This window comes from Staurois parvus, unplaced genomic scaffold, assembly GCF_062004578.1.
Source record: "Staurois parvus isolate SC_StPar_1 unplaced genomic scaffold, SC_StPar_1.0 ptg002646l, whole genome shotgun sequence".
NCBI lineage: Eukaryota > Metazoa > Chordata > Amphibia > Anura > Ranidae > Staurois > Staurois parvus.
The window spans coordinates 142,928-153,296 of record NW_028320442.1 but is presented as its reverse complement, the minus strand read 5'-3'; the positions used below and the strand labels follow the sequence as shown (position 1 = coordinate 153,296).

At 49.9% G+C, this 10,369-nt stretch overlaps 1 protein-coding gene across 1 annotated transcript; it reads right to left on the bottom strand.

The window, feature by feature from the left end:
- Nucleotides 1-6: 6 nt before the first annotated feature.
- On the bottom strand, nucleotides 7-9,558 carry LOC149430002 (rho-related GTP-binding protein RhoG-like). Its single transcript, XM_089666266.1, has 2 exons — nucleotides 9,427-9,558; nucleotides 7-1,405 (listed from the first exon to the last, which is right to left on the bottom strand). The coding sequence occupies exon 2, from the start codon at nucleotides 1,376-1,378 to the stop codon at nucleotides 809-811; it is 570 nt and encodes a 189-aa protein (XP_089522392.1). The 5' UTR covers nucleotides 1,379-1,405; nucleotides 9,427-9,558; the 3' UTR covers nucleotides 7-808.
- Nucleotides 9,559-10,369: the final 811 nt, after the last annotated feature.

Sequence of the window (10,369 nt, the reverse complement as noted above, 5' to 3'; positions counted from 1 at the left end):
TTGTTGAAGGGAGAGGACAGTGAGTCAATTCTAGAGACAATGGACTCCTTGGATCACTGGCCGGAGAGCGACCAGACAAGGGTTAACACTCTGAAATGTGATGACGGTTGTTTATTATATATTCTGGTCAGCAGCCAGTATTCTGTATATTGTGCCGCGACGCCGGAACAGACAAAACCGCTGAAGATATTACTGGAGGTCTGAAGCATTAGGCTCTGGGCTCTCTTGGGTCCAATGAACATTTTACGTAAGGAACACATAGAAGAGTCTGTAATGTTGGTCCTTGAGGTCCAAGTAAGTTGTGGTTCAGATGCAAAGAGTGCCAAGCAAGAGTTCTTCCACGTCCTCAAGCTTCACATATGGTGACATGGCTCCTGGTTTCTTCGAGAAGCAAAAAATAAGAAGTAAAAGACGATTAAATACAAAAAAAACGAGACACTGTGATAAAAAATGTCTCCTAATCTGAGAAGAATTTGCATAGTTCTGTCCTGTCTTTAAACCTCAACAATCTCAGGTGGTGCCACAGAAAACACGAGACATTTTCTCACATTCCAGGAATGTTCTGAGGTGCCAACAGAGGAACAGATGGAACCATTGAAGTCATTGCTGGAGGTGTCTGAAATATCAAGCTCTGTCTGGGCTTTCTTGGGTCCAATGAACATTTTACGTAAGGAACGCATAGAAGATTCTGTAATGTTGGTCCTTGTGGTCTATGTTGGTTGTGGTTGTTCAGGACAAAGTCACGTGATCTGAGATCAACAGAAGGAGGCCACAGTGACCAGATCATACTCTTGGAGGCTTCTTCTTTTCACAGTAAGAAGCATGGACTCTTCTTTATTACGGGGCTGACAACGGCTCTCACTGACTCTGAGAAAACGTCTTGGATGCCTTCTCGGTTCAGCGCTGAGCACTCCATGTACTTCACTGCGTGGATCTGCTTGGACAAGCTGACGCCTTGTTGGTAGGTGATTGGAAGCTGCTTCTGCTCTGCTAGCTTTTTGATGACATCCGGGTTGCTTCTCAGATCCTTCTTGGTGCCCACCAGGAGGATGGGAATGTTAGGACAATGGTGGCCCACTTCGGGATACCACTTGTGCTTTACGTTCTCGTAAGATGGTGGATTGGCAATGGAGAAGCAGATGATGAAGACATTGGTCTGGGGGTAAGTTAATATCCTTAGTCCATCATACTCTTCCTGGCCGGCTGTGTCCCACAAGTTTAGGCTCACGGTTTTTCCATCCACAGTCATCTGGGCACTGTAGTTGTCAAACACCAAAGGGATTAACTCATCAGGGAAGGTATTGGTGGTGTAACAGATGCAAAGAGACGTTTTCCCTACAGCTCCATCCCCGACTACCACACACTTGATGCTCTGCATGGTATCTGATTGTCCAATCTCAGCCACCTGGAAAAGATATAAGCATGAAGTCAGATGTACGAAATTTCAACATCGAACATACACTGTATTACCCCAAGTATCGGGTGTCGGCCTTTCCACACACACATGACCTTTAATGGCCCCCCAGTCTTAGTCCGTAGGGTTCAATATTGATTTGGCCCCGTCCTTTCCACACACATGACCTTTAATGGCCCCCCAGTCTTAGTCCATAGGGTTCAATATTGAGTTGGCCCCGCCCTTTCCACACACATGACCTTTAATGGCCCCCCAGTCTTAGTCCGTAGGGTTCAATATTGATTTGGCCCCGCCCTTTCCTCACACATGGCCTTTAATGGCCCCCCAGTCTTAGTCCGTAGGGTTCAATATTGAGTTGGCCCTGCCCTTTCCACACACATGACCTTTAATGGCCCCCCAGTCATAGTCCGTAGGGTTCAATATTGGGTTGGCCCCGCCCTTTCCACACACATGACCTTTAATGGCCCCCCAGTCTTAGTCCGTAGGGTTCAATATTGAGTTGGCCCCGCCCTTTGCACACACATGACCTTTAATGGCCCCCCAGTCTTAGTCCGTAGGGTTCAATATTGAGTTGGCCCCGCCCTTTCCTCGCACATGACCTTTAATGGCCCCCCAGTCTTAGTCTGTAGGGTTCAATATTGAGTTGGCCCCGCCCTTTCCACACACATGACCTTTAATGGCCCCCCAGTCTTAGTCCGTAGGGTTCAATATTGAGTTGGCCCCGCCCTTTCCACACACATGACCTGTAATGGCCCCCCAGTCTTAGTCCGTAGGGTTCAATATTGAGTTGGCCTCACCCTTTCCACACACATGACCTGTAATGGTCCCCCAGTCTTTGTCCGTAGGGTTCAATATTGAGTTGGCCCCGCCCTTTGCAGCTATAACAGCTTCAACTCTTCTGGGAAGGCCGTCCACAAGGTTTAGGAGGGTGTCTATGGGAAGGTTGGACCATTCTTCCAGAAGCACATTTGTCAGGTCAGGCACTGATGTCGGGGGAGGAGGCCTGGCTCGCAGTCTCCGCTCTAATTCATCCCAAAGGTGTTCTATGGAGTTGAGGTCAGGACTCTGTGCAGGACAGTCAAGTTCCTCCACCCCAAACTGGCTCCTCCATGTCTTTATGGACCTTGCTTTGTGCACTGGGGGGCAGTCATGTTGGAACAGGAAGGGGCCATCCCCAAACTCCTCCCACAAAGTTGGGAGCATGAAATTGTCCAAAATTTCGCCTTAAGAGTTCCCTCACTGGAACTAGGGGGCCAAGCCAACCCCTGAAAACACCCCCACACCATAATCCCCCCTCCACCAAACTTTACACTTGGCACAATGCAGTCAGGCAAGTACCGTTCTCCTGGCCACCGCCAAACCCAGACACGTCCATTGGATTGCCAGACAGAGAAGCGCGATTGGTCCCTCCAGAGAACACGTCTCCACTGCTCTAGAGTCCAGTGGCGGCGTACTTTACACCACAACATCCGACGCTTTGCATTGCACTTGGTGATGGAAGGCTTGGATGCAGCTGCTCGGCCATGGAAACCCATTCCATGAAGCTCTCTACGCACTGTTGTTGGGCTCATCTGAAGGCCACACCAAGTTTGGAGGTCTTTAGCTATTGACTCTGCAGACAGTTGGCGACTTCTGCGCACTGTGCGCTTCAGCATGCGCTGACCCCGCCCTGTCATGTGACGTGGCCTACCACTTGGTGGCTGAGTGGCTGTTGTTCCCAGTGGCTTCCACTTTGTTATGATCCCACTAACAGTTGAGCGTGGAATATTTAGTAGCCAGGAAATGTCACGGATGGACTTATTGCCCAGGTGGCCACCTATCACGGGACCACGCTTGGAGTCACTGAGCTCATGAGAGCGACCCATTCTTTCACCAATGTTTGTATGTCTAGGGGCTTGATTGTATACACCTGTGTCCGTGGAGGGGATTGGAACACCGGAATCACATGATATGGAGGGCATTGGAACACCGGAATCACATGATATGGAGGGGATTGGAGCACCTGAATCACTTGATCTGGAGGGGATTGGAACACCTGAATCAAATGATATGGAGGGGATTGGAACACCTGAATCACATGATTGGGAAGGGATTGGAACACCTGAATCACATGATATGGAGGGGATTGGAACACCTGAATCACATGATTGGAGGGGATTGGAACACCTGAATCACATGATTGGGAGGGGATTGGAGCACCTGAATCACATGATTGGGAGGGGATTGGAGCACCTGAATCACATGATTGGTGGGAATGGGGCACCTGAATCACATGATATGGAGGGGATTGGAACACCTGAATCACATGATATGGAAGGGATTGGGACACCTGAATCACATGATATGGAGGGGATTGGAACACCTGAATCACATGATATGGAGGGGATTGGAACACCTGAATCACATGATATGGAGGGGATTGGAACGCCTGAGTCACATGATTGGAAGGGGGCGGGGACAATACTTGGGGCAATATAGTGTATCTGTCAAGGACCCGCCTCCCTACAACCAATCCTTCATATAGGCGGGGGCTGGACAACCAGCTGGTCTCCGTATCATGGTCAGGGACACCGACACCAAGATCTCCATGAATTGAATTGTATGGTCGGTGTCCTCTCTGCCCTCGCGGGGTAAATCGCTGTGCAGACTGTTGGCGCCCATCACATCCTGGATGATAGTCACAATGATTCTAATCTTCGCCCCAAAACAGAGTCTCACTCCTCTAGTAGAAGTCAGTCATGTGAATAGAGGAGAACCCCAACTCTTCAAAGTGAGGAGAACCCCAACTCTTCAAAGTGAGGAGAACCCCAACTCTTCAAAGTGAGGAGAACCCCAACTCTTCATAGTGAGGAGAACCCCAACTCTTCAAAGTGAGGAGAACCCCAACTCTTCAAAGTGAGGAGAACCCCAACTCTTCATAGTGAGGAGAACCCCAACTCTTCATAGTGAGGAGAACCCCAACTCTTCAAAGTGAGGAGAACCCTAACTCTTCATAGTGAGGAGAACCCCAACTCTTAATAGTGAGGAGAACCCCAACTCTTCAAAGTGAGGAGAACCCCAACTCTTCATAGTGAGGAGAACCCAAACTCTTCAAAGTGAGGAGAACCCTAACTCTTCATAGTGAGGAGAACCCCAACTCTTCATAGTGAGGAGAACCCCAACTCTTCAAAGTGAGGAGAACCCTAACTCTTCATAGTGAGGAGAACCCCAACTCTTAATAGTGAGGAGAACCCCAACTCTTCAAAGTGAGGAGAACCCCAACTCTTCATAGTGAGGAGAACCCAAACTCTTCAAAGTGAGGAGAACCCTAACTCTTCATAGTGAGGAGAACCCCAACTCTTAATAGTGAGGAGAACCCCAACTCTTCATAGTGAGGAGAACCCCAACTCTTCAAAGTGAGGAGAACCCCAACTCTTCATAGTGAGGAGAAACCCAACTCTTCAAAGAGAGGAGAACCCCAACTCTTCAAAATGAGGAGAACCCCAACTCTTCAAAGAGAGGAGAACCCCAACTCTTCAAAGTGAGAAGACCCCAACTCTTCATAGTGAGGAGAACCCCAACTCTTCAAAGTGAGGAGAACCCCAACTCTTCATAGTGAGGAGAACCCCAACTCTTCAAAGTTAGGAGAACCTCAACTCTTCATAGTGAGGAGAACCCCAACTCTTCAAAGAGAGGAGAACCCCAACTCTTCAAAGTGAGGAGAACCCCAACTCTTCATAGTGAGGAGAACCCCAACTCTTCATAGTGAAGAGATCCCCAACTCTTCAAAGTGAGAAGAACCCCAACTCTTCATAATGAGGAGAACCCCAACTCTTCATAGTGAGGAGAACCCCAACTCTTCAAAGTGAGGAGAAGATTCCACCACAACGGCTTCAGCTTGTAGCTGGGAAATCAGAGTTTGTAGAAGATTTTACCGCCCCCCATCCATCAGACCCTGGAACATGCATTCTGATAAAGCCGATGTTCATATACAGTTGTGACCAAAATTATTCAACCCCCAATGCTGGAAAGGGGTTTAGGGACTATAGTGTACATTTGGAATTGTATTCAGAATCAAATCCTACAAGGACGTTGTAACTACCCAAATGCAACTAAAATGACATCAATTGTTTATGTAATACAGTAGTAAATGGTTCTTATGTGGTTTCTTCATTGCCACAATTATTCAACCCCTTAAAGACTACCACTCTGAAGAACAGAGGTTCATACAGGTGCTTTCCATCAGGTATTGAAAACACCTGTGGATGTCACCGAGCAGCAATCAAGCATAATAAGCACCAATTAGGCAGCTTTAAAATGACTGTGATACTCAGCTCCTTCTAGACATTTACTGGTGTGGTTACAAACATGGTGAAGGCAAGAGAATGGTCCAGGAAGACAAGAGAAGAGGTGATTTCTCTTCACAGGAAGGGCAATGGCTATAAGAAGATTGCAAAGATGTTAAACATACCAAGAGACACCTTAGGAAGCATCATTCGCAAATTCAAGGCAAAGGGCACTGTTGAAACGCTACCTGGTCGTGGCAGAAAGAAGATGCTGACTTCGACTGCTGTGCGCTACCTGAAGCGTAGAGTGGAGAGAAGTCCCCGTGTGACTGCTGAGGAACTGAGAAAAGATTTGTCAGATGTGGGTACAGAAGTTTCAGCCCAGACAATAAGACGCACACTGCGTAATGAAGGCCTCCGTGCCAGAACTCCCAGGCGTACCCCCTTGCTGTCTCCAAAGAATAAGAAGAGTCGACTGCAGTATGCCAAAAGCCATGTGGACAAACCACAAAAGTTGTGGGATAGTGTTCTGTGGACTGATGAAACAAAATTAGAACTGTTTGGGCCCATGGATCAACGCTATGTTTGGAGGAGGAAGAACAAGGCCTATGATGAAAAGAACACCTTGCCTACTGTGAAGCATGGTGGAGGGTCAATCATGCTTTGGGGCTGTTTTGCTTCTGCAGGTACAGGGAAGCTTCAGCGTGTGCAAGGTACCATGAATTCTCTTCAGTACCAGGAGATATTGGATGGAAACGTGATGCAGTCCGTCACACACCTGAGGCTTGGGAGACGTTGGACCTTTCAACAGGACAATGATCCCAAGCATACCTCCAAGTCCACTAGAGCATGGTTGCAGAGGAAAGGCTGGAACATTTTGGAGTGGCCATCGCAGTCACCAGACTTAAATCCGATTGAGAACCTCTGGTGGGACTTAAAGAAAGCAGTTGCAGTGCGCAAGCCTAAGAATGTGACTGAACTGGAGGCCTTTGCCCATGAAGAATGGGCGAAGATACCCGTAGATCGCTGCAAGACACTTGTGTCAAGCTATGCTTCACGTTTAAAAGCTGTTATAACTGTAAAAGGATGCTGTACTAAGTACTAAGATTGAATGTCACTTGGGGGTTGAATAAAACTGATAATGCTGTGAGCACAGAAAAGACATTTGTGGTTATTTCATTATAACTGTTATGTTATATTTGTCTGACCTACAAGTGCCTCTTTAATGTAAATGTAAGCAAGATGACTGAATGATCAAAAGCAATGTCAAACTGGCCAAAACACTCAATTTCAGTGGGGGTTGAATAATTTTGGTCACAACTGTAGTAGATGTAGACATCTAAATAGGTTCCTATAAGCCCCCCCCCCAGCCTGCAGACCCCCAAAACCACAACTCAGGGTGGTGGGGATGAGGACCTTGTCCTCACCTACATGGGGACAATGGGCTTGTCTTGGATGGGGGTCACCCTGGCGGGGTACCTCCCCATGTTGAGGGTGTGTGCTCTGGGATGGTTCAGGGAGGGGGGTGCACGCTCGCCCTCCCCCCTTCTTGGCCAGCCAGGCTACATGCTCAGATTTAGGGTCTGGTATGGATTTCCTGGGGGGCTGCAGACATTTCTACATTGTGTGAGGGGCCCCCTTAGACTCTGCTGTGTATTTTGGGGGCTCTGTAGGATTCTAGCCGTCCGATGTGATATTTACAAAGAATAGAGAGTGAGATGGTTTCTATGGTTACGACTTCCATTGCTGCACACAGACCCCTCCAGAGGACCCCCCAAATACCTAGAAGACCCTTCGGGGGATGGGGGGGTCTCTGTGCTGCAAGGAAATCCTTTTCTCCTGTAAATATCAGCTTCTCAGGCAGGATTAGGACCCCCCAGAATTAGGACCTTCCCCGGCATTAAGACCCCTGAGGATTAAGACCTCCCCAGGATTGGGACCCCCCTCAGGATTAGGACCCCCCAGAATTAGGACCTTCCCCGGCATTAGGACCCCCCCGAGGATTAAGACCTCCCCAGGATTGGGACCCCCCCTCAGGATTAGGACCATTTAGGATTAGGACCCCCCAGAATTAGGACCTTCCCCGGCATTAGGACCGCTCAAGGATTAAGACCTCCCCAGGATTAGGATCCCCCCCAGGATTGGGACCCCCCTCAGTATTAGGACCTCTCAGGATTAGGACCTCCTTCAGCATTAGGACCCCCCAGAATTAGAACCCCCTTCAGGATTAGGACCTCTCAGGATTAGGACCTCCCCCAGGATTTGGACCCCCCAGGATTAGGACCACTTTTAGGATTAGGACTCCCAGGATTAGGACCCCCCAGGATTAGGATCTCCCCCAGCATTAGGACCCCCCAGGAATTAAGACCCACCTCAGGATTAGGACCCCCTCAGGATTAGGACTCCCCTCAGGATTAGGACCTCTCAGGATTAGGACCCCCCTCAAGATTAGAACCTACCCCCAGGATTAGGACCCCCTCAGGATTAGGAGCCCCCCAGGACTAGGACCCCCAAGGTTAAGGACCCCCCACGGATTAGGACCCCCCCAGGATTAGGACCCCCCCAGGATTAGGTGCCCCCAGGATTAGAACTCCCCCCAGGAGTAGGACCTCCCCAGGATTAGAACCCTCCCCAGGATTAGAAGCCCCCCCAGAATTAGAACCCCCCCAGATTTAGGACCCCCCAAGGATTAGAACTCCCCTCCCCCCAGGATTAGGACCTCCCCAGGATTAGAACCCTGTCCAGGATTAGGACCCCCGGGATTTTATTTGAAGGAATTGGACATTGTTCCCCTTCACACAAATACTAATTGCGGTTCTTCTCTCCGGTACAATCATTCACATTTCTCATTGCTGTTGTGAGGAACCTGGAGAACGTTGTACCCGGGATGGGCAGATGTGACGTCCTGGTCCTGCAGACTGTCCCGGTATCTGTCTGTCCGTAACCCCCCATACCGGAACCTCCACAATGACAGGGAGCTCCACCAACTACCGAGAGAGCCCACCAGCCCGGGACGTTCACTGAGGTCTACAAACCGACATCTGCAAAGGCTTTTCCCAGTCGCAGAACTCCCCCAGGACTAGGACCCCCCAGGATTAGGACCCCCCAGGCTTTTCCCAGTCGCAGAACTCCCCCAGGATTAGGACCCCCCCAGGATTAGGACCCCCCAGGATTAGGACCCCCCAGGATTAGGACCCCCCAGGCTTTTCCCAGTCACAGAACTCCCCCAGGATTAGGACCCCCCAGGATTAGGACCCCCAGGCTTTTCCTAGCTGCAGAACTCCGCTAGGATTAGGACCTCTCAGGCTTTTCCCAGTCACAGAACTCCCCCAGGACTAGGACCCCCCAGGATTAGGACATCCCCAGGCAAATGGATGACAGGGCAGGGGAGGTGAAGCCATGCATGGGGCAGTGAAGGGGGGGGCACTAATATAGAAAGGTTAGCGCAGGGTAGTTCCCCCCAAATGTCTTTGGTTCCTGCCAAGTGGGATAGGACTTGAACCCACAGGGTAAGAGGAGGGATGGGAGGGGTATGGGTATACATGAGATAAAGCATAGAACAGGTGATGGAGAAGGGGGGTGGGGGTGGGAGGTGAGAGAGGAAGACATTATATTGGGGGGGGACACTAGGACTCCTCACAATGTCATCAGCCCATGCCCTCTCTATGTACCTCAGGACTGAAGGGTTGCCAAGTTCAGAAACCTGGTCAGCAGAGCAGCTATGAGTATTCCAGTCAATCCACTGACCTCAGAAGCTTTCCTCCTTTCCTAGAAGCTCCTCCATCCTTCCAGATCTGAGTGAAGCTCTGAGACAGTGTTGGGGATCCCAGCTATCACCACCACAAGAGGAGACAAGGCTGAGCTGGACTCATCAGGGAGCATTTCTATTTCCTCTGTGGGGTTATGATGCAAGAGGAAGGAGGCGGGGCCATGTGGGATGACATCATCTGTACATTGTGAAATCACACCTTTCCTAAGCTCAGGAAATCAGGAAGGGAGGGGGAGGGTGCTGCAACCTGACAGTCAGTCTTAGGTGATAGCAGAGAAGCGGGAGATCATCAGCCACACAACTATTGAAGATTGAGTCCATACAAATCGATGGGCACAGCCAAAAGGCCGAGAAGCGATCAAGCAGAAAGGCAAGGAGGACAGTAGAGGAGATCGCAGTCTCGTTCCTTGTGAGGACTAAGCCTCTAACCCAAGAGCAGCAAGCCGGTGAAGCCAAAGTTGATGATCCTACAAGGCTGAGCAGAGGGTACCCCACAAGGACCAAAAGGCTTGGGTTGATGGAAGGATGGCATGGATGGAAGGATGACATGGACGGAAGGATGTCATGGACGGAAGGATGTCATGGACGGAAGGATGTCATGGACGGAAGGATGGCATGGACGGAAGGATGTCATGGACGGAAGGATGTCATGGACGGAAGGATGGCATGGATGGAAGGAGAGATTGGAGGGGTTGGGAAGTCTGGACCATCTTGGAAGGATGTCATGGATGGAAGGATGTCATGGATGGAAGGATGGCATGGATGGAAGGATGTCATGGACGGAAGGATGTCATGGACGGAAGGATGTCATGGACGGAAGGATGGCATGGATGGAAGGATGTCATGGACGGAAGGATGGCATGGACGGAAGGATGTCATGGACGGAAGGATGTCATGGATAGAAGGATGTCATGGATGGAA